Here is a 23,877-nt window from a genome sequence, read left to right on the forward strand (position 1 = left end):
ATCAGTTTGACAATGTCTTATTAATCTAAACATATGCTTACCCTAACATCCAGCAATCCCACTCCTAGGTATTTACACTAGAGAAATAACATTTTATATTTACATTAAAACTTGGGTTATTTTTTAGAAAAGTTGTATTTGTAATTGCCAAAAACTGGGAACAACACAAACGTCCTTCAATGATGCTACATGCCTTCTGAGGAGTCTGCCTAGCTCTTTTTCTCGGCATGCTCGCCCAGGAAACCCAGATGACTTGCCATGGGGAAGCCCAGGCCACACAGAGGCCAAAGGGAGGTGTGTCAGCCGACAGCCCGCATTGACCCCAGTCCTATGACTGTAAATGAGGAAGCTTTCCAGATGCCTCCAGCCCCAACCATCAACTGACTGTAACTGCTTGAAAAAGCCCCAACACAAACTGCCTCAATGAGCCAAATCAACCCCACAACTATGATAGGTAATAATAAGTGATTTTTATGGTTGTGCATCATTAAAATCGGAGTGGTGTGTTATAAAGCAGTAGGCAACCAGACGCCTGATATTGAGAAATAAGGCTTCAAAGCTATAGCAGGGGCCCACGACTGCAGATAAAGGAGTCATAAAAAAGCACTGAAGCAGAGGAAATCAGCAATTTCTGCAATGTAGGTAGAATGCATTAGAGGAGGTATAACAAGTTCTGCAAGATAGGCAAATTATCAGAGGGAAAGGAGAAGCGTGTGACAGAGGTTGGTTAGTGGCTAAACAAAATTCAAGGGAAAATAGAGAATTTTCTTCCAAATTGATTTAGAGAGTTAATGCAATCCCAATTAAAATATGAAACTTTCATGATGTAACTATAAAGAAACTAGGACTATTTAGGAAGTTGTTCCAACTGGATGGGAGAGGAGGGTAAGGAAGGAACTATGACTGGAAGTTGCTATATGAGTCTTCTAAGGAGCAGTAATAGCCTATCTCTTGACCCGTGCAGGGGACATGGCAGCTCACTTTACAATTATTTGCATCCTAGTACACAACTGTACACTTTTCTCCAGGGAGACAAATACAAATGGCCTTAGAAGCACTGCTCATTAGAGCCAGTACATCAACCAGAATGTCCGATCAACAGCAGAATGGAAAAATAAAATTGTGGATTTTTTTTTACACGAGGCTATGAAACAGAAACAAAAGTAAGTATACCTACACACAATATGTAAAACCTCACTTTCTCAGGTACTTACCACCCTCTCGGTCCAACTGGAATATGCAGAAAATGAGGAACTTTAAGTCTGAGAAGACCAGGTAACCAAGAAGCACTTCTGCAGACACTTATGTAAAAGTCGAGGTCTGAACCGAGTGACATTCAGGAATCCTGGAATTCGTTACTCCCTAAATGCCCAAGTCACCATGACAATCAGAACAAGCACGGAGGCCAAGGATTGGGGAAACTGAGGCCTGGTTACAACAAACAACATTATGGAGCCAGCAATGACCAAAACTCTGATGAGGCCTCACTTAAACAAAAAGGTACACAGGATGGCACATAACTAACTTCATTTCTGAGAGCTCATTTTCCTACACAGCTTTCTTAAGACACAGTAACAAGTGAGCACACAACAAATATTCAAAGTGGCATAAACAGGCTGCCGCACTGCTGCAAAGAATACCTAGATTTCCCTAGCGTAGTCTGTGTTAATCAGACCAACACTTTTTCATGTTTTTTCTAAGTGCTGCTGTGATTATACTACAAAAGAAGAAAAGGTTCCAAACACCAATGGTTGTCATCCTGACTGATTTTCTCATTGAGAGAAGTGGTAATAGTATCTTACCATCAGACCACGGCACTTATTGCACATCCCAGAGAGTTTTGCTTTGACCTCCTGAGAGACCTAAATTATGATGTGACCTTTGATCAGAGAGGAGTTACAGCAGTTTAGAAACCATCTCATGATTCTGGACAACATGGCAACATAGTATTCTATGCAATTCCTTAGGTTATTTCTACCATTTCCTTAAAATGGGAGCAAGAACACTATATGAGTCCAAACGCCCAAAAAGAAGGTCGGATGTACATTAATAGATTTTAGAGTCATGCGGCATAATCATTTCTTATACTGTGTTGAGGAGGGATGAGCCTATTAATATTCACTAACCTTTTCCTTATGTAAATTTATTACATGCAAAGTTTGGTGGGTTTTTTTTGTTTGTTTGTTTGTTTGTTTTGCTTTTTGTTTATTTTTTAAGCCAACCACTGTTTGTGGTTTGTAATAAAAGTTGGAAACTTATTTTTCACCTCACCTGACATTTCTGAATAACGCAAACCTTCCCTTGGAACTTGAAAGAACCAAGTTTTTCATTTATATCTTTTTAGAAGAAAAAGCTGTCATAAAATTGTCAAGACAAGAGCATCAGAGAAAAGACCATGAACTTGTCAATGAAAATCCAAAATTTTCTGTTTTGTAGCAAATTCATAACTCTATTTTTTTTTTTTTCAATTAAGAAAAGTGGTCACTTAGTGTTCAGTTAGAAAGAGAGCAAGCCTTTCAGGACATGAAAATAGAAAGCACTGAGTAAACATTTTTATATCACAGTACTAAGTGCTTTACATGCATTAATCTACATAGTCTTCATAATAACCCCATGAGGGAGGTAATATTATTAACACCACTTTACAGATGAACACTCCCAGGGCCCAGATTGCTTAGGAAAGCTGCCCCTGGTCACAAAGTTAGTTGGGGCAGAGCCAGGATTCAAGCCCAGACAGATTCACAGAAGAGTCCATTGTGTTAACCACTGACCTGATACACTTAGTTTCACTAATGATAAACCTGTTTCCCATACTGCCAAAAGCATCTTCAACTGACTCTATAGAGGAATCCAAGGTGATCCTCATAGGTTTCCAGACAAAAGACTCTGAACCCCTTTCATCACATTTAACCAGTCACTGGGTTTCTGATTTGAAAGTCAATAGAAGGATGTGATTTTCAAATAACAATTGTGCTTCTGTTACTTTGGACATTTTAAATAAACTATTCGTTAATATTTTGGGGAGAGTATTAAAAATAAACTTAAAACACTAAAATAAAGAAGTTGGCAAGAGATTTAGAATCTTGCCAAATTCTCTGCTATTCTAGATTTTAGATAATCTATTCAATTTGTAGCTCTGACCTTATCTTTCTGTTCTGCCTCACTTGATAAAAATTTATTTTTTCTGGTTATTTTTTTCAGGCCAAATTTCCTTCTTTAATCCTTTCCTCTCCCTGCCACCTCCCTGAAATGTAAAAATACTGTGATTTTTAAGTATACAGTGTGAAATATGCCATTAAGGTGCTAAGGAGCAAAAATAATTGACAGATTTGAAGGATGTCCACTAAGACCCACAATCTAGATGTGGGAAAAGCACAAATGTGGAGACTAATAATTCAATGAACTACATCATGATTATTTTTAGTACATCCACATACCACAGGAGTGAAGATTTCCCCCTAATAAATCTTACAAACATTTAAAGGCTCAAAGGGGATGCCTTGTACAAGAATCCAGGATCTTGCTACTCTTCATGCTCTGTGGGTGTGCACAATGGAATATGTACTCTTGTGGAAAGGCTGGCAAAACTCGGGGTATCTTCCTGAGATATACATTTGATAGTCTTTCTGAGGATAAGGTAGACTTTTCTCCTTTACACCTCACTTGAAAAATGGGAGTTGAAAGGCTTAAAAAGGTAAAAATGTCAAAAATTAGCTGTTCCTCCCATATCCTGGTTTATACAGAGACCTGACTTATGTATCAGTAAATTATTAGTCAAACTAGTAACCTACTCTATGAAGAATGTAACTATCATTTCCAGAGGTCTAAAAGAGTGGCATGGAAATTTTCTGATCATTCACTCCTAACAGCAAAGTATTTAGAGCATGCATCCTGCAAAATATGTGTGTTTGTCTGTAAATTATATATGTGCTATAATTACATACTGAGTTCAGTATGAAACATATACATACACACAAATAAAATGGATGAAAAAAAGTAAACATAAAACAAGTCCTAATATTTTCTTCCTGTTCCTCAATGCATCATCATTTTTTGTTCACCCCACAGGTCTGTCTAACCCATGTTGGAGAGCACTGTTTTAAAGAATCTTTTAGAGAAATGTGGCAATACAAACAGAGGCCAACACTATTCACACTTGATTCCACACTACAAAGAGCATTTCTCCCTTTCTAAATGAGAGCAGGATAAAGAGATGGAGTTTACATTAGGAAAGAATTAAGCCAGTGCCCTTAGGACAACCTTGCCAAACGTAATACACACTCCAGCCTCTTTCCTGATAGTATCCCACTCAGGAATGTTACCTTGATGAGTAAAAAATATGATGACACATAGGCATGAATTTGAAAGGAAAGAAGTGCTGGCTGGGTTCACATAAGTCAAGTTTAAACTCAATGACGCATGTCGTTGAGTCTTTGGAGTCCTGATGAGATTAAAATCTTAAATCTTCCAGGAACAAGAGAAATGGATGTACCTAAAGTTATATATTCCCTCCTCCACAGTACCACTACCTCTATGCTCAATATTCCCTGCCACTCCAAATTTAGTGTAATTACATTTTTAACATGTCAGCTCACAGTCCTTTGGGAGATCCTAAGAGAAATTTGTAGCAAAGTCTTTTTTGATCTATGCCTCTTTTTGGCCCACTGACACCTAAACCAGAACAAATTGTAAGACACTTAAATAAAATTTTGGAACCTATAAATAACTATGCAGGCATTTTTCCAAGCATTTCTTAATTATTTCTTCTTCTCCAGGGACTAATAGGATAAATCTAGCATAAGTATTGTCAACCTCACACTTCAATGCTTACACAGCAACAAAAGGGCGCCTAGTCCTACACTGAGTTCTGACATTCCATAGTAAGAAAACAAATAAGGGAAAACATTATCACAGCACAAGTTGCTTATAAATCTATCTTGAAGAACCCAGCAGACCTTAAAAGTTAGAAAGAGGAAGGCTGCTCTACATTGAAGAGAGAATAGCATGCTAGATGACTCATTAGAAGCTTCTGCATGAGGTATATGATTCTCCATTTCTTAGTTCAGGAGGCCAAAGAGTAAGCCACGTGATATAAGGGTTACAGCATCACAATACTGAGAATATCTCGGAAGAAGGGCAGAGTCCAGGCAAATCAGAGGATTGAGGACAATCAGGAGTGTCTCTGTGATGAGAACTGTGACAGGGGCACTGCCTGCCCCCAGACCTGTGCCACCTTCTAAAGGCATCTACCACAACAGTGTCACATAGTACAGATTTCTGTTTCATTCACCTCTTAGCTTCAGATGATGAAGCTGCTGACATGTTTATTTTACTACTCCCTATTATCTGAGTTTTAACATTAACATGAGAGTCACCCAAATTTCCCACTTACAGTAGTTACAAATCCCTAGGCACACAGGCCAAAGGATAAAGGTTGAAACTGATTGTATTTTAAAACTTCAACTTTCATATGAGACCAAGGGAATAGATATCTATTTGGTACAGGATCTAAATTTTCTAAACGGTACAACTCTACAGTTGATTTGTTCAAACACCACAATTGCATGGAACTTTGAATAGGAAGTGAGATACGGTAGGTTAGTATAGGCTGGAGTGAAATAGTGACACATCCTAGAGTAATTTGGGCAGATAATAAAAAATATATTTACAGCCTCCCCCTCCCCAGCCCCGAGGATCTGGGGGAAGGTGCAGATGTGTTGGACATCCTCACCTGGACTGGTGTTGATGTTGTCACAAACATTGGGACTGGCGGTTTCATGTGCTGAGCCCTCGAGCATGGGACTTGCCCTTAAGAAGCTCATTACCACAAAGGAGAGTCTAAACTTGTATGTAATGGTGCCTAAGAGTCTCCTCCTGAGTACCTCTTTGTTGCTCAGATGTGGCCCTCTCTCTCTCTAACTCAGCCATCTCGACAGGTGAACTTGCTGCCCTCCCCACTACGTGGGACCCGACTCCCAGGGGTGTAAATCTCCCTGGCAACGCAGAGTATGACTCCTGGGAATGAATGTGGACCCGGCATCGTGGGACTGAGAGTATCTTTTTGACCAAAAGGGGGATGCAAAATGAGACGAAATAGTTTCAGTGGCTGAGAGATTCCAAATGGAGTCGAGAGGTCACTCTGGTGGACATTCTTATGCACTATATAGATAACGCCTCTTAGGCTTTAATGTATTGGAATAGCTAGAAGTAAATACCTGAAACTACCAAACTCCAACCCAGCAGTCTGGACTCCTGAAGACAATTATATAATAATGTAGATTACAAGGGGTGACAGCGTGATTGTGAAGACCTTGTGGATCACACCCCTTTATCTAGTGTATGGATGAGTAGAAAAATGGGGATAAAAACTAAAGGACAAATGGGGTGGGATGGGGGGATGATTTGGGTGTTCTTTTTTCACTTTTATTTTTTATTCTTGTCTTGGTTCTTTCTGATGTAAGGAAAATGTTCAGAGATAGATTGTGGTGATGAACGCATAACTGTTATCATACTGTGGACAGTGGATTGTATATCATGGATGATTGTATGGTGTGTGAATGTATTTCAATAAAACTGAATTTAATAAAAACAAAAAACAAAAAACAAAAAAAACACAAATCCCTAGGCACAAAAAGATAAAGACTTGGACTTGAGTGAGTAAACGGAAAGAAACACACAGAAATATATAAAAGTCCAGGCAGGATTTAGCCACAGATTGGAGTGACACAGAGTAAAATGGGGTTAAGAACGACATTAAAGCAATGATTCACAATTGGGGGGGGGGGGGGGGGTTGGGGCTGAATAATCTGATGGGCTTTCTCTATATAGTCCCCCCAACTTCTGGGGTTTCTGATCTGCTCCCCCTAGAGGGATACAGTTTCTCCTGAAAATGCTTTATTCTGAGCCACTGGTTTGACTGCAGAGTATCACACAGCACGAATCAGACAGACACAGTCCAGCCCTCATGGAACTCTAACTATGCTGACGAAATACAATGGAGATGAAAAGTAGAATTTAAAAAAAGTTTCAAATGATGGCCAATTAGGAGAACTATATGAAATGGGTTTGGCCTTCTAGAAGGAAGTCTGGCTATAATGATCAAATTCAGGGAAATCGGGATATAAATGCATGTAGACTCTCATCTTAATAAATGTAAATAGCCAAAAAATCGCTTACTTGTATCCAAATCACATTTAAATAGAGATACATGTATAGATTTGCAAACTACTGCCTGTTTTTGCTAACAAACTCCAGGTCACTACTAGTCCCACTTTCCCCTCTCCTCTTATACCTCCAACTTGTCTCCCTTCTCCATAACTCACACCTAAATGAGACAATATGAACATGACTTTGGTAAAATCTCTCAATTACAGAAAACGATCCATATCACATTTAAATTATGTCACAACAAATCCTTCCAGACATGGTATCATTTAAAGACAGAGGGATTCCTTCATGGAAAGCATGTTCAAGCTTGTAAGATATGGAAAAGTTCACCTAGCATAATTTCTTGTAACTTGATCAACAAAATATTACGAATAAAGGCAACCTATCAGAACTGGGAAGTAGCCTCTATATAATAGCAGCTGGCTCTCATTTTAATAGTTAGAATCATGGGAGAAAATTAAATCCTCAAGAAAGGAGAACAAATTTGAAGATCAGGGTGATCAAATCAGACCTGCAAGAAAAAATAAAATTATTTAGACATTAGCAGGAGAGATGACATCTAAAGCCATGATTGCCATATTTTATTGATCAAGTCCAGTGATCAGTAAAAAAAATTTTGAGAACCCCCTAAGTTTTAAACATTTAGCTATTATTTATATATAAAATACTATAACAGTAATATATTATATGTAATAAAATAAAGGTGATAATTTTTAAATGAGCCAAAAATAAAGATAAACAGAAGTTCTAGTGTTTTTTTTGTAACCCGTCTTTTATTCTATGGGTATACACATACCAGATTAAAGGCCACTGCTCAACAGCAGGGGTCAGCAAACTACAGCCTTGATGCCTGATTTGTAAATAAAGTTTTATGGGAACACAATCACACACATTCATTTACATATTTTACAGGGCTGCTTTTAAGCTATATCAGAGTTGACTAGTCTGGCTCATAATGCCTAAAATATTTACTATCTAGGCCCTTTACAGGGAAAGTTTTTCAAACCCTGATCTCGAGTCTCAGTAATGAAAAGAGTCCTTCTGTCTCCTTAATCAAGTGAGAAAGATTATGATCCACTCCAGTAATACAGTGTTTACCGGTAGACTGAAACTTCTCCAACTAAGGAATTAATAAATCTACTTGCAGGAAAATGCACCGTTCTAAGAGGCTTGGCAAAAGTTTCTCGATTTTGGATAGTATTCTACGTATTCCAGGTAACTGTATTTAATAGCGTCTTTAGATAGTCTCCTTATGGCAACAGATGAATGCCCAAATTAAACAAGTAGATTAGCTGGGAAGTTTAGTATTGACACTATGCATTACCTATTCCCAGTGTAAAAGTCATTATGTGTTTAACAAAGAAAGCCTGAAAAACACCTCGAGCTGCCCCCACAGTGTCTTCATTCCTCCTGGCCAGATGTTCTCCAAGTGTGGTCTATGGAACCTTGGGGGGCCCAAGACCCATTTGGGGGTTAACAAGTTCAAAACTATTTTCATAATAAGACGCCCTTTTCATTGTGTTGATATTTGCATGAACGGTGCAAAAGCAATGGTGGGTACAACTGCTGGCACCTTAGCACCAATCCAGGCAATAGCACCAAACTGTGCTAGAAGTCACTGTATTCTTCACTGCCACACATGCACGGTTTAGAGGGGAAAAATGTCAAGTTCATTTAAGAATGTGGTTGATGAAGAAATAAAAATGACTGATATTAGTAAATCTCACCCCTCGAGTACATGCATTTTTAATATTCTGTATATAACAAAATGATCCATAAAATGCTTCTGCTATGTATCAAAGTGATGACTGTTTCAATAGAAACTATTTGTGCAATAGTTGGAGCTGTGAGCTGCAACTAACTCCTTTTTCTTTTTTCATGCAATACCATGAAAAAAATTGACAGATAAATGATGGTTATTCAGATTTGGGTGTGTGGCAGACATTTTCTCTAAACTGTAAGAAGTGAGCCTGTTACCTCAAGGAAAATTATAGCTTTCAAGCAAAATTTTGAATTTTGGAAATTTTTTATCTCCTACTGTGAGCTTGATGGCTTTACAGTACTTAAAGGCCTTTCTGTTAAGATCAGTGGTTATAATAACAAATATAACTTTTTACTATCATCCAATAGCAAAATATCAGAAGTTCTGCATAATTCAGTGAACTAACATTTGCCAAATGACCAATATAAGATGCTACAAATCATGTCTGAGTAAATCCATGCAAAGTACAAGACAGACCAATGGATTTAAAGTAAATAAATACAAAAATGTTCATTGATATGGGTTCAGATTCCACATTGCAACTTATCTTTAAGAAACCACCACTTGTTGAGTTGTAGAGAAATATCAAAGAATATCCACAATTATGCAGAAAACCTATTAAAAATACTCCTCCCTTTTCTAACTGCACATCTGTATAAGGATAGGATGGATTTTCTTTATGTACTTTAAACAGCATATTGCATCAGATTGAATGCAGAAGCAGCTCTTTTCTGTTAAGTCAGATGTTAAGGAGTATTGTAAAAAGGTAAACCGATAACACTCTTCTCACTCATTAATTTTGTTTTGGAAAATGCAGTTATTTTGTATAAAAGTATCTTAAGAAAAATTTACATTAGCAAGTAATTATTATTTTAAAATGAGTTAATAAGTAAATATTTCTAACATTAGTTTTAGTAAGAAAATGAAAAATATCAATAGATATAACCCACATAAGTAAAAACAGTAATTTTTAACAATCTAAGGCAGTCCTGGGGTCAAAAACTTTGAGAGCTAATAACTCTACATCTATCCACTCCTATTTTGTTCTACATGTAATGTTTCTTTTTTTCATTGGAAAATATAAAGTAAAATATTTTCCCTTTTTGTTTGTCAGTTCACTTTTTCCTGAGCCACACAGGAAACATCTTGCCGAAATTTGAGTATGCAGCTCCCTCACATGTAGGAAGGGTAGGGATTATCAGCTCCACAAAAAGGAAGCAAATCCAACTACGAGAACCTGAGGCTTGAGGTCCGACAGTCACAACTACAGACACAGCTAACCCTGCTTTTTCATCGTCTGTCATAGACCCAGGCTGTGCAAAGAGGGGCATCTCCACCTAGAATACTTTTTCTTTACCCGATTCAGTTGGCTGGAGCTCTTCAGGGACCCCACTACAATTCTGGATTGCCTGCCAGGTAAGTGGGAAAAAAAATCACTTCAAATGGTGCTTTGTGGGGCAGGGTGGTGGTGGTCAGAAAAGGTATGGAACAAGGAGTCCTTCATGCAATTCCAATTGTCCAAATGGCATAAAAGTTACAGCTGGGACCCTAGATTTCTCCCTCTCGATTCCAAACAGAGAGAAAAGACTTATTGGGCTGGGGTTCATCATGGGGATCCAGGGTTGCAGAGAATGGGATAGGCCAGGATAAATGACTATTATGGACAATCAGTGGAAGGGGGCCAAAGCTTAACTTCATTACAGAACAAAATAAATCTGACAGTTCTGGCCTTGCTGGAAGAATGGGCACCGAAAAAAGCTTTTCTCTGGAGTTTGATCCAATACTACCCACATCCCTAAATATATTCAAGATCTTAAAACCTAAAAATCTCCTACGTAATTTGTAACATGTTTCATGATTCTATTATCACTATCACAAGGCAGATATTGGCAAAACCTATTCCCACCATTATATGCATCCGTACCACAGCAATTCCCAATTATTCACAAAGAAATAGTGAACTAAATGTCGTCGTTAGAATTTCAGTATAAAATTTCCTCATAGAAAAAAATGTTTTAAATGCTAATTAGGTTAAGGAGAACTACATTTTATATACAGAGTAGATTAAATAGACTTTTAGAGACTGACTTAAGAACTTAAGAATTATAGTTTCCACAGTAAAATTCAGCACATTTGCTATGAGCTCTAGGTTTTAGGTACTTACAGGCACCCCCACCCCCATTCATAATTATGAAGACATGTCAAACTATCTATCCCTCAAAAGGCAAAATCCAGAAATTAGATTTCTCTCAATTTCCGTTAGAAGAGGATACTCTGAGGCTAACGTACATCCCTAAGTGTCAACAGAGAACTGCAGTGCCGAAAACAAAATTAGGAGTAGAAAAAAAGGCGAAGGGGCTTACCTGTGGTCAAGATGACTGAAGTCTTGTAAATTCAATTCCCTGGTGTCTTGTGTCAGATAAATTGTATCCACATCCTATTTGGAATATAAGTCAGTCACGGTAACAGTCCACGTATGATCAGGAAGCAAGAGAGGTGCAAAGAAAATCAGACAATGTCATAGACAGATTTTTATATAATCCGAGGGAGATTTTAAGCAAAAACTGTATGATGGGAGAAAAAAAGAGAAAAATAAGGCAGCCAAATATTAGAATATTCTCTAGGGTATGTGTGTGTATGGACGGTTATACTTACCCATTGTACTTCTTCCCTGTATGAAAATCCAAGCCAGTCACAAACACAGGCATACATCTGAGAAAATCCACCTGAAACATACAAGAGAAAAGTGATGGGTTTTCAGTGAAATGATTTTTAAATTAAAATGTAAAAGCTTAAATATGGCCAATGTTTACAATGCTGATTATCCTTTCAGTTTGGGAAAACAGCAAAGATCTCCCCCTGTTCAATAGTAAGTATACAGCAGGCTTCAGTACAGCTTAAATATAGGATTTGTACACCAATCTAAAGGCTGCGTGGTGCTAATTATACCTTAAAACTAATTGTACCTTTACAGTAGCATACTAGGAATAGACTTCACTTCCTGGCAGGGGGCATCTATCCAGCTATTTACATTTTGGTTTTACAATGCATGCTCACCGCATGGGCCCTGCTCGGCCATGGTCTGGCTGTCCCACAGAGCCTGCAGACTAGCCAGTCGCTCAGATGGCTCCATGGAGACTTTTTTCATGATTCTCCTGTAAGACCAACAACAAAAATAAATTTCAAAATCCACATTTTTTTGAAATGCACACAGAAACTTATTTTCTGATGTGACTTTTTTTTTTTTAAATCAAAGATTGATGTCACTTCAATTTTGGTAAATGTTACCCCATTCTTAGAGCACCAGGAAATCTACAGGAAACAAACAGTAACCCCCTTTATTTGGCTTACCTTGGAAAGCGTAAGGTTATTTAGCAATGCAAATAATCTCCACATTATTTAGTTGTTTACAATGTTAGATTTCATTAGAATGGTTAGAAAATAGTGTCCTGCTTAACTGAATTATTAAATTATGTGTATACCAAATATACATTATTAATTTGTAAAGAATTAATCTCTTCCTATACCCTTCTACAACACTCTATAAAATGTTTGTCAAGAAACCGATCACTCCATATTGGAATGGCCGTTTCTTTGGCTATCTCTTTCTTTAGACTACAATTCCTCTGGCGCAGACAACATACATGTCCAACTCTCCCCACCCCCATTCTCAGAACCTGTCAAAGCTCCGACCCACACATGCAGAGGGAGAACAGGGTAGTGGTTTAAGGCATGACAACCACCCCCAAATTTCAGTTTATAGAGCTGGCAAAATAAGAGGACCCAGTCTGTAGGGTTATTGTGAAAAAGAAATTAATACCTGTAAAGTTATTAGAACAATTCCTGGCACATGGTAAAGTCTCAATAAATGTTATCTGATTCTGTTGTAGCTATTATACAGGAATCATTTAATTAATAGTTTATGAATTCATTAATTTACTCAAACTTTTTAAATTAAATGTCCTACAGTGTGCCAAGGACCATTACCAGGTACTGGGCAAACAATCATAAACAGAACAGATATGGTTTCTGCCCTCAGAGAGCAAGCAGTCTACTAGGAGAAAGATAAATAATCAGGCAAAGTGGTAAGAGAATTATTAAGTCAGGGGAAGTACAGGGAATAAGGTAGAAAGACGGCAGCAACTTAATTTATTCTTGGGCGGGGTGGGGGTGGGGTTATGTTTGGAAATGCTTTTGGGTAAATAACATATCTACACAAAAGACCAGAAGGAGGAAAAGAGAATTAATCGGGTGAAGCCTGGGAGAGGAGGGGGACCGGGGAGCTTGGGGTCCAGGAAAGTGCTTCAGGTAAAGGGGTCAGTGTGTGCACAGAGATGATAAAGCTTGAGCTTACCAAAAACAGAATATAGTTCAGAATAGTTGGCACATAACATGTGATGCGAAGAGGGGTAGCAGAGGAGTCTGGGGAGGAAAGCAGGAGCCTCAGATTAAGGGGCTTGGATTGTATTCTGAGGGCAAGGGGGAGTCAAGAAAAAGACTGTAAAAGGTGGGGAAAGATGATTAGACAGGCATTGTAGAAAAATATCTGTATTTGTGTGTATGAACAAGAGAGAGATTGGGGGGGTAGTGAACAAACAGAAAATAAAGGAGAGAGAAATAACTTGGGAAATAAAAATGATTTTACAGGGACTGGTAAGAAACCAAGGAACCAGTTGGGAGTGAAGGTCATGAAATTTTGGTGGCAACAAGCTGGATTGCTGTGAGATTTTCTCCCGCAGCCCTCAGCAGCCCAAATGTGTGTAAAGAAAGGGGCAGTTGGATTGCTGTGGGGTTACAGGCTTTCCAGGCAGGCGTGCCAGAAAAACAGTGGGGACAGAAGGAGTTGAGGATATTGACAAGGCCCAGCTGAAGCAATGGACCATGTGGGCTAGGCAGTTAGGAAAGGAAGAAAAAGCAAAAAGCAGATGAAAGGGGAGAGGCGGTGAAATCAATGACTCTAGATTATACCAAACATATTTCCATCTTTCTTTAATGACTTAAAAGCACTTCTGCTATGTATAATGCTCTCAGACTCATCATAATAAACTTTAATCACCTTGTAAGATACTAGAAGAAAATGTTCCTAGTTTTTTGGGAGGATGGATTCCAGATAAAATGTACTAGGTTCTGACAAGTTGCCTGGCGGATTTGTTCTACTGGAGAAAACCTTCAATACGTGCCAAAGCATTTAAATACAACATTGTGTTGGCCTTGAAAATATTCCCCCTAATTTTTATAATTTTTATAATTGAGGCACAATCATGTATAACAAATTGATGTCAGGGGTTAATTCCTTTAAATTCTTGGAGAAATGCATGAGATCTGCAAGTGTAACATGATTCTATTTTATTTGAAAGCACCTCTAAGTCTCAATTTCGAGAGGACTATGGGTTTGACAAGATATTCACAACTAAAATGATGTCACAGAATCTGGCAATTTGGGATGCTTGGTAGAGCTCTTGGTTTCATATCATCATCCTGGTATTTCAGTGACATTATCAAGATAGGGAAGCCAGATATTATGCAAGGAAATAGCAGAGCTGTCAGAAGCAGATCTGGGCATTTATACAGCTGAATTAAGTAAATCTTACATGTACCAAGCTGGACTTTTGCCTAACTGCATCTGAGATCACATTTCTCTTTTTAAATTCTTGCTTTTTTCAGCAGAACTGCAGGGCATGCTGTTCCAATGACACATGGGATAGAGTTTAGCTAGTCAAAAGCAAGAAGAAAATAAGGCAGTCTTTGGCAGGAAGCTGGTGAGATTAAGAAAAGGTAAGGGGCAGTCTAGGGTTGTTTCTCAGTAGATTTTAAAAAAACTGGATCCTCAATTTCACTCCAAAAAATAACACTGGACCTTCACACTCCAGTGGTTAGGGTAAAATCAACTGGAGGGTAGGGCAAGCAGCAGCTAATGCAGAGGTCTGTTTGAACACAGCTGTGCCTGCCACCGGGAGGAGGCACAGGAGTTTCCCCTAACCCTCAACAGCCCTTTTCAAAAGTGTCAGTCTGAGCTTTTCCAAGCAGCTCTGCTTCTGTTAACAGTTCCCATCTTTCTTCTTCTTTAACTTTGTTTACAGGAGCTAAAGGGGTCTCATGAAACAAGTGCATTAATTTACAACAGAGATAAAGTTGTAAGAACTAAACTTACAGAAGGCAGGAACCGTTTCTTAACATATTCTGACTCTATGCACAGAAAGAATGAGAGAGGAAAATTCAGTCCACACAAGTTGTTTTCTACCTGTAGTAACTGACATGACAATAAAGGCCTATCTGGATATATGTCACACAGAAAGAGAGAGAGTGTATCAGACAGACAGCCTGACAAAGGATATGCTGTCAGAATTATTAAGTACCACACTGGGCAAACCAAAATCCTAGAAAACAGATCAGCAAAGCCTGTCACTCACTTGCAGGCTGAAGTATAGATGAATCAACTATATTTGCATTATGTGCATTTAATTTACACAAGACTCAGAAAATAGTTGTTTAGACAAGAAATGACGAACCAGAAGTCAAGCACACTAGCTCTCTATGCAAACTAAATTGTTGACATGGAAAAATTGGTAATTTTTTAAAAATCCAGTTAAAGAAGTTCATTTATTTAAAATTCAATTCCAGTGCCTATTCTATGCAATATGGCAACTGTCTGCAGAATAGTACAAGTTTTAATGCAAACCATACCACAACACAATGATACCTACTGTTTTAGTAAGTTAAGGGATCACCTGAGTATGGAAAGCATCTTTTCCATATTTATACATAAACTTCTATTTTGTCCCTATTCTTCACAATAGCTTCACATTTTCATACTTCAATCCACTTTTAACTTCATAAAGAGATTTCAATGTCATTTTTATTATACTAGTAAAGAAAAAATTGTCCTAAAATACCAATGTTAATCCCCAGCCAACTTTCAAATGTGTCTCACACAGGAAAGAATGAACAAACATGCTGAGAGTATAAGAAAAAAACATGTTAGAAGATTAACATCCTGCCACCTACAAGGATGCTATTCACCATGTTTACATGTTAACAAACAAAAAACATAAACATCAAAGAAATTTCTTGCACACATCATCTATTTCCTTTCCAATAGTGTAGGCCTTTGTTATGAAGCCTATTGATAACTGACTTCAATGGCTTCTATAACTAACACTTCTCACCAAAGAGCATTAATATCATTATTCCCATTTTACAGATGTGGATGCTGAGGCATTGAGAAGTGAATTAACTTGTCCATAGTCTCATGTTAATAAGTGGTGGGCTGGGATTCAGGCTTAGGAGTTAACATTTCCAACTAAGGTCCATAAAGCAGTACTCTAGGATTAAATCTTCCTTAAATGTAAGTTTCATGTTATTCTAAAATGAAAAACCTTCACTATCCATGAAGTTTTCACTCAAGGCCCTCCACAAGTGGACCTCACCTTTACCTCACAGTGGTACCTGCAGGCTCCCCAACTCCAGCCAGGTTGGGCTGGCCGCTGCTCCCCGACAGCAGGTTGCATCTCCACCCACCCTTCCTCACCCAACTGCAGCCTCCAGCCTCACTGACTCTGTCTGTCCATACGACCTAAACCCACCCCCTAAAGCAAAAAGCCCTCTTCTCAAAAAAAGGAAAACAAAATCCAAGCATTATTTTCTTGACATCCCAAGTTAAACGTGACTTCCTCTTCTCTGAAATCTGAGAGTGCTGAGTTTCCCACCCTTTAGACTACAAACTCCTAGAAGGCAGGAAACTTCCTACTCATCTTGTATGTCTGAGGGAGTTCTTTGGTAAATATTTGCTAAATAAATTCTACACTGTTCTAATGACTTAATATAATGTAAAAACTCTAGCTTTGTTTTGGAGAACAGCAAAAGGCCACAAAACATATCAACAGTTTCCTGAAGAAAATTGCTATTACCAGCAATTCTGGGCAAACAGATTAAACAATAATTCAGAAAGGAGGAAGCTCTGTATGAACAACCAGAAAGTGCAGGGCTACTTCCTCCATTCTGCTGTCTTTACCAGCTGTGAGGTGAAGAAAAGAGAACCAAATAATGAGCAGTGAAGAGAACCAAGCAGGTTCTAAAGCCAAAGAGACTGAAAGGAAGTTCCTATCCCCACTGAGCCACTTTCAGTCATTCAAAAGGCTTGAAAGACACCAAAGGTAGGTTTTCCTGCTGCGTTGCCTCTTATCTTGTAAGGGCAGCATTACAGGGACATGTTCCACGACAGGCAATAGTACCCAAAATCCCCATTCCACCCCCACCTAGCAAGGTGCACAGCTAACCAGCCTAGACATGGTTGCCTGCAGTATACACCCTCAGGGAGCTGGGCAGCAACGGGTAAGAAGGATTTCTATAAGATGCGTATCATCTACTCCATCAGGAAGGTAATCTCATTACGAACTATTATTTTAGGGAGCATTCTGACATAAACATCTCTCTGCCTTCTCTCTTCAGCAATATAATTCCCCATTCCAACAACCCACACACTCCCTATCTACAAACTCTGTTACCCAAGTGCATAATCCTGATTTAAAATGTTTACCAAAAATATAACGGCATCTAAGGACAGGACTTACGAAGATTCCTAATATGTATTTCAGAAAACTAAGAGGAAAGTGAAAGAGGCTAATTTTTATGGCTAAGTCTCTTCTCACTGATAAGGAAAAAAAAAAAAAACAAGGAAAATGAAGAGTTTTGACTCTTCATTAATACTCTATGTGATGCCTTTATAGAAAGCTTCCAGCCCCTGGCGTTCTGCTAACAGCTGTGAGTACAACTCACGCTAGGGTAAATCTGAAGTTCAATTAAAAGGCTTCTGTTTTAGTCTTGTAACTAGAGGTTAAAAGATGGCCAAATCCCTTCATCACTTAAGCTCTTTAAAGCAAAAAATAAGGCACAGCCCTAAGGAAAGCCTCAGACATCAAACACAATGGTTTGAGTTGGGGTTTTGATATTTAATTTGTTAAGAGAAGAACTAAGTGAAGGGGCAAAAGGAAGGCGAAATTCATTTCCTCATTTGCCATTTTGAGGAAGAACAAGATCTCTGCTCTCCTCACCCTTCCCTGGGGGAACTCACACTGGAGAAAGTCCAGGAAATATCTTCCGCAGGCAGGTGCCGATATGAGCCAGGACTTCATTGACATCCTCAGAAGATGCCATCTTCATGGAGATGCTGCACTTCTCAGTTTCTACAACCATCTGCAAGAACCAGTTGGGCACTACTTAGTAGTGAGTCCAATACTTGAGTTTTTAATTTTGAATAAAGCAAATTATATAATATACTTACACAGAGATACAGTAATACCATATCAACTTAAAAATAAAGAAAACACTTCCTTAAAACACTCCTCTTATAGTTTAAGACTCAAAGAATTGTCTGGGTGAGGGTAGGAGGAGATGTCAGAAACATTCAGAACTGAAGCAAGTATTTCTAAAGGCCAAACTGGCAGGTTCAAATATAACCCTTTTGAGAGGTGGAGTGAAGTTCCCATATTCTAACATGACTTCTCCTTCTGCAAAGATTTTGCCTGGAGATGCAATCTTGTTATATCTCTGCTATTGCAGAAGAATGAGACCTCCCTCAGTGAGTACCTGAGGGCAATCTGATAGCTACCAGTAAAAGACAAAAACAAAACAAACAAAAAACATGTTTTAAAACAAGTAACCTTATGAGATGTGTAAATGAAATTTTAAAACCTGTTGCCTGGATAGAAAAAAAAGGAAATGCTTAGAAGAGTTTCAGCCTTTCTAAGAAGAGGGAATATTTGGAAAGGATTACACTGAGGAAACAGTAATACAACATTTAGCACTTGGTTCAGTGCTAGGCGACTATAATGAATTGCTGGAAATGTCTAAAACTTACACTGAAAATCTTGAGAGTCAGGTCATACAACTAGTCCTATAAACAAATACAAAATCAACCTGTAAAAAGGGCAGGTCACAAAAGGGTTAATTGGTTAACTGTGAATATATTTCAAATTAAAAGAAACAATGTCAATCACTTAGGAAAAAGTATCAAGTTAGATCTCAGATCTCAAAATACACATGCAAAATTGAGTCTCTTTAGATTATCACTGCATTAAATATCCTCACACATCTACTTCCTGATGTCACTTAATTTGTGTAAAAATGTGACAAAAGGACTACACTCGGTATGCAATTAACCAATTCAATTAACAAAGCAACTTTTAGATTTTATTTTAGGTTTTCCTAAAATTGGCCAAATTAAATAATAATAATACTCATTTAAGTCTTTCAAAGCCTTTACCTTAAAAAGAAAAGTAATGCAATTATTTGTCAAAATGATGAGATCAAAGAAAAAGATAATGAACTACACAACACCAACAGTGAACCCTAAGTTAAACCATGGACTATAGTTAACTGTATTAAAATGTGCTTTTATCAGTCATAACAAATGTTCCACACCAATACAAGGTGTTAATAATAGAATGGTATATAGGAATTCTGCATTTTATACCTGATGGCCTGTAAAGCCACAACTTACAACTTCTATAATTAAAAAAAAAAAAATCAGTATTAATACTGATACTGATAATAAGTAGTAAGATCCTCACATAAATAATAAATGTTAGACTCCAGATTCACAGCCATATTGGTTCATGGACAAACCAGGAATGCCACATCCATCCTGCTTCACATCCCAAACCTTGATCACTCAGGGTTAGGATGAAGTACTTGAGTAGATATCTTCTTTCCATTGTTATTTTTTTATTGATATAAGAACTGTCATAAACGGTGCATCTGTTTCAAGTCTGGACTCCCAGTAGAAAGAGGTGCTTTGTGCCAATCCCCCACCTCAACACACACACACACACACACACACACCATCACTGCAGGGCTTCAGAGAACCCTGGTTTTGCAAAGAGGACACATCTAATAGAGATTTGAGACACAGAAAACTCAGAGAAGAGAAACAGGGAGCTGGAGTTCATAAGTCTGATGATAAAAAAAAAAGACCAGAAAAATCTCCCTGTTCAGTAACAAATATGAACTCGAATTAAGAACAGGGCCTTCTCTATGATCAGGCTTTGAGAGACAAGAGGAGCTTGGACCACTCAGAAGAGAATGGAGACTAGAGAGAAATATTATCTTTTCATCTTTCATGTGAGGAAACTGAGGCTGATTTCTGAAATGTCAATATGTCTTATAGGGTACCCTATATGTAACCAGTTCTCATTCTAGAGTGACAGCCAGTTACTATAATGTAAGGGATATAAGTAGCTGCATGATCATCAAGGTTTGAGAAGTGCCAATATTTTTAGTTTCATGAATTCAGTTCATCAGCTCTGAGCCTGACTCACAAAGGTCCAAGGCATCCTTTGGGGCTCCCTTCTTATTCCTAAGGCCCTAAAGAGTCCTGAGGTGGCTGTGTCCCCAAAAGAGGTCCCTCAGGCTGGGATTCCCCACTCTGGGTCTATGGATGATGTTGGGATCTGGTCCTCTATGGTTTCTTTTGAAGCGGGTCTTGCATAACCACCTTCTACTACAAGCCTTTCTGGTCCCTATGGGGACAGCCAGCTTCCCCTGGTGACATCTTCTTCCCAATCATGGCCAAGTGGGAGCCTGACCTAGACTCCCCAGACAATGGTGCCCAGTCCTTCACAAGCACTCATACAACCACCCCCATGCAATGCCCTGCCACCTCCCCATCACTGTGTCCAGCCCCGATTTCCCTGAGGGTCTTGCAAACATTTCTCACTCAAGTATTCCAGATCCTATACCACCCAGCTATTTTTTTTTAAAAAAAGAAAAAGACAAGTGATGAGTCCTTAGAATGTTACTTTTCTGTAAGTACCTCTAGAGGAATCTGTCAACAAGTATTTAATAAATACAACCTTCTGCCAGTTAGTAGGCTCCCTGTTTAAAACAAACAACAGCTAGCTTTCTCTAATCTTATAAGCATAGTATAATACGCTTAGGTAATGTATGGTTCATTTCATCTGGAGGTGTCTATGGAGTATCCTTGGAAGACTATACTGGCAAGCACAACGGTGAGCAGCAAGGAATTTATGTATAATAAATAATGACAATAATAATAACAATCTCTTATAGAGTGTATATTATGCACCAGACTCTGTCTATGCACTCATTTATACCACTGACAACAGGTCCCATTTTTATACCCATCTTTTACAGATATGGAAACTGAGGCCTGGAGAGAGTAATAGGGCCAAGTCAAAAGCTAGTAAGGGGCAGAGTTAGATTCAAATGCAAAAGAACAATGGATTTATAAACATTTAGAAGAATGAAAAAAATGTTGCTTTGTGAGCAAGGGCTCCTTACTTTGGCATGTTTCTCAAGAAAAGTAATGGCATAGCCTTTGAGATTCTCTTGGCAAAGGCCGCACTCGTCTTCCAGAAGCTGACAATAGGAGAGGATGTGATTTAAGATTCAAAAGACATTTCCCAAAAGAAAGGAACCAAGAATCATTATTGTCCCCGGAAGTGTTTAATGCCAGATCTCAGGATCTCTTGGTGGGGTGACTTACATGACTAGAGGCTTTTTCTAGTTAGACTCATCTGTTTGATATGCACATACTTATGCACAAACATGTTTTAAAAGGCCAGATACTTTGGAATGTGGACTAGTCTCTGTTCTACACCCCACCCCCAACCTTGCCACCTTGGGTAATTATATTTTTTACTACAAGGAATTTCTACATGCTTCACATGTATTGCATCTATTCAGTTCACAGTTTGGGTGTAAGTAATTAGTAGTTAGCTTATTCAAATTCCACTTAATATCTAATCATCCTTAATTGCACAGGATTGAATAGAGTGACAGAGAAGAAGGAAGGTGACAGGTGGGAGAAGAAACAAGGTTTTCAAATTCAACTTTACATGAAAGCACTCAACAGCCTGCATAATATGCCCCCATCTTTGCAGGATATAAAGACATAACAAAGTGAGAGAGGCAGGAGTACCACGGTAAATCATTTCATCAGAAAAAAAGAACTTCTTGTCAATATTTCTCTCCCTCCTTTTTCAGTTGGGGAGACACAGAATGTTTGGAATACTTTTTACTTAGACCCCTAGCAGAACATTTCCAGTGACCCCTGATCCACAATTAAAAAATAATCAGGAAGATAAGCCTTAGTTGCCTTAGAAGGTTCAGACTCCCATCCCCACCCCACCTCTTTTTATAAGGTAGAACAACCTGCCTAAAGTTTAAGGGCAGCATTTTTTAATTTTTACTAAACCCCAGTCAACAGATCTGTGACCTGTTTTTTCATTCCTTTTACAGAAACAGCCGGTATTTTGCAACATCACTCTACAACATAGCAAACAATTAACCTTATAATTAAAGAAAAATCATGGCAGGTTTTCAGTTGTGTAACAAACAGTCCAAATATTCTACCACTATAAAACTAGATGAGTGTTGGGTTCAAGTTACTGATGATAAAAGCATTGAGACCAAGGGCTTGTAAAATAAGAAAAAGGGTTTCCCACATTTCCACAAGAAGGAAGAAAATAGAAGTAGTCACATTTCACTAACTCACTCTCATGTTCACTTGCACTCATACACAGTAGAATTATATGACCCAGGCATTTTCCCTGAATTTACACACTAAAATTAAATCATGATAAAATAGCACTGACATAATTACTGTGTTCCAGATAAAACTGGAAAAGAATTTCCTAATCAAAGCCAGATTGTGCATACCACAGGTGAACACTATCATCCTTATGACTTTACATAACAGAACACTGAAACTAGAGATTTTAGGGGTCTGAGGTTGCACAGGTTACTGGTTCTCAACATTTGGAGTAGAGCTGAATCAAATGGAGTGCTTGCCAAAAATACAAATGCTCACCCCTGACCAAATGAATCCTAACAGTTATGTATTGACCGTGTGTTTCGGGGAGGGGGGGTGATAGGACAGGGAGAGGGTAATGCTGAAGGCATCTGTATTCTTAAAAAGCACACAGGCAATTCTGAAACACACCAAATTTTGAATACCACTAGGTTACCGGTATTGTCAGTCTCTGAACTGCTAGCCTTTTATAGAAGCAGTACCACTGTTTCACAAGAAATTCATCTCCAAAGTTCACACCATGGGACAAAGTTATACTAAAGTAATGTTGTAAAGATAGTCTTTTGGTATTTGTGGTGATCGAACAGCTCCATAGGAATGAGGTGGATGGACATCTTTATATCTAGTTCCTCTAAATGACAGGCATATGAAAGGGATTAATAGGATGAAAAAGCTTGACAAGACCAATTCCAGCAGCCACATGTAAAAACTGTCTTGCTGCATCAACTTCCTTTCTCATAACTAAATCTCACAGTCAGATCCTCTATGTTGAAAATTATCTTGGCATTAACATTTTACTAGTGCCCTTGTCCTCCCACCCTAACCCTCATATCATAAGACAAAAATCCATGAACAAGGACCATCAAGAAGGTCTTGGTTACATCATCATTCATGAATGATCATTCACTCCTGCATATGTTTGGCCACTTGGGCAAACATATGGCTCTATGATTTTTCTTCCAAACTCTAGTTCCTATGAACCCATAGGATAAAACACTGCTCTAGGATAAACTACGGAAAACTGCCAAAGATTTGCATGTAATACCAATCAACACAAAGTGTCAATTTTGACATTTTCTTCTAGGATGGTTATCAACAAACACCACACATACATACACACTTGTACACTCACTTTTCATAGTTCCAAAAACTAAAGCAAAAAGTAAGCAGAAGAAAGGAAATAATAAAAAGATGAGAGCAAGAATCAATGAAATAGAAACCAAAAAAAAACAAAAGCAACAAAGAAAATCAGTAACACCAAACTATTTTCCATACACTGATAGTGAAAATGTAAAATAGTATAACCACTATGGAAAAGAGTCTGACAGTTTCTAAAAAAAAGCTAAACATTACCTATCATATGATATGCCAGCCATCCCACTCCTAGATATTTAATAAT

At 38.2% G+C, this 23,877-nt stretch overlaps 1 protein-coding gene across 12 annotated transcripts in view; it reads right to left on the reverse strand.

Moving 5' to 3' along the window:
* CARMIL1 (capping protein regulator and myosin 1 linker 1) overlaps positions 1–23,877 on the reverse strand; it is a 292,788-nt gene that overhangs the window by 147,910 nt on the left and 121,001 nt on the right. For all 12 annotated transcript variants that reach the window (XM_037842684.1, XM_037842686.1, XM_037842691.1 and 9 more), the window contains 4 exons: positions 18,000–18,121; positions 11,987–12,084; positions 11,585–11,655; positions 11,293–11,366 (listed from right to left, as the gene is read on the reverse strand). In XM_037842684.1, coding sequence (XP_037698612.1) covers positions 11,293–11,366; positions 11,585–11,655; positions 11,987–12,084; positions 18,000–18,121 — 365 coding nt within the window. The remainder of the gene's footprint in view (positions 1–11,292; positions 11,367–11,584; positions 11,656–11,986; positions 12,085–17,999; positions 18,122–23,877) is intronic.

Source organism: Choloepus didactylus, chromosome 7, assembly GCF_015220235.1.
Source record: "Choloepus didactylus isolate mChoDid1 chromosome 7, mChoDid1.pri, whole genome shotgun sequence".
Classification (NCBI taxonomy): Eukaryota; Metazoa; Chordata; class Mammalia; order Pilosa; family Megalonychidae; genus Choloepus; species Choloepus didactylus.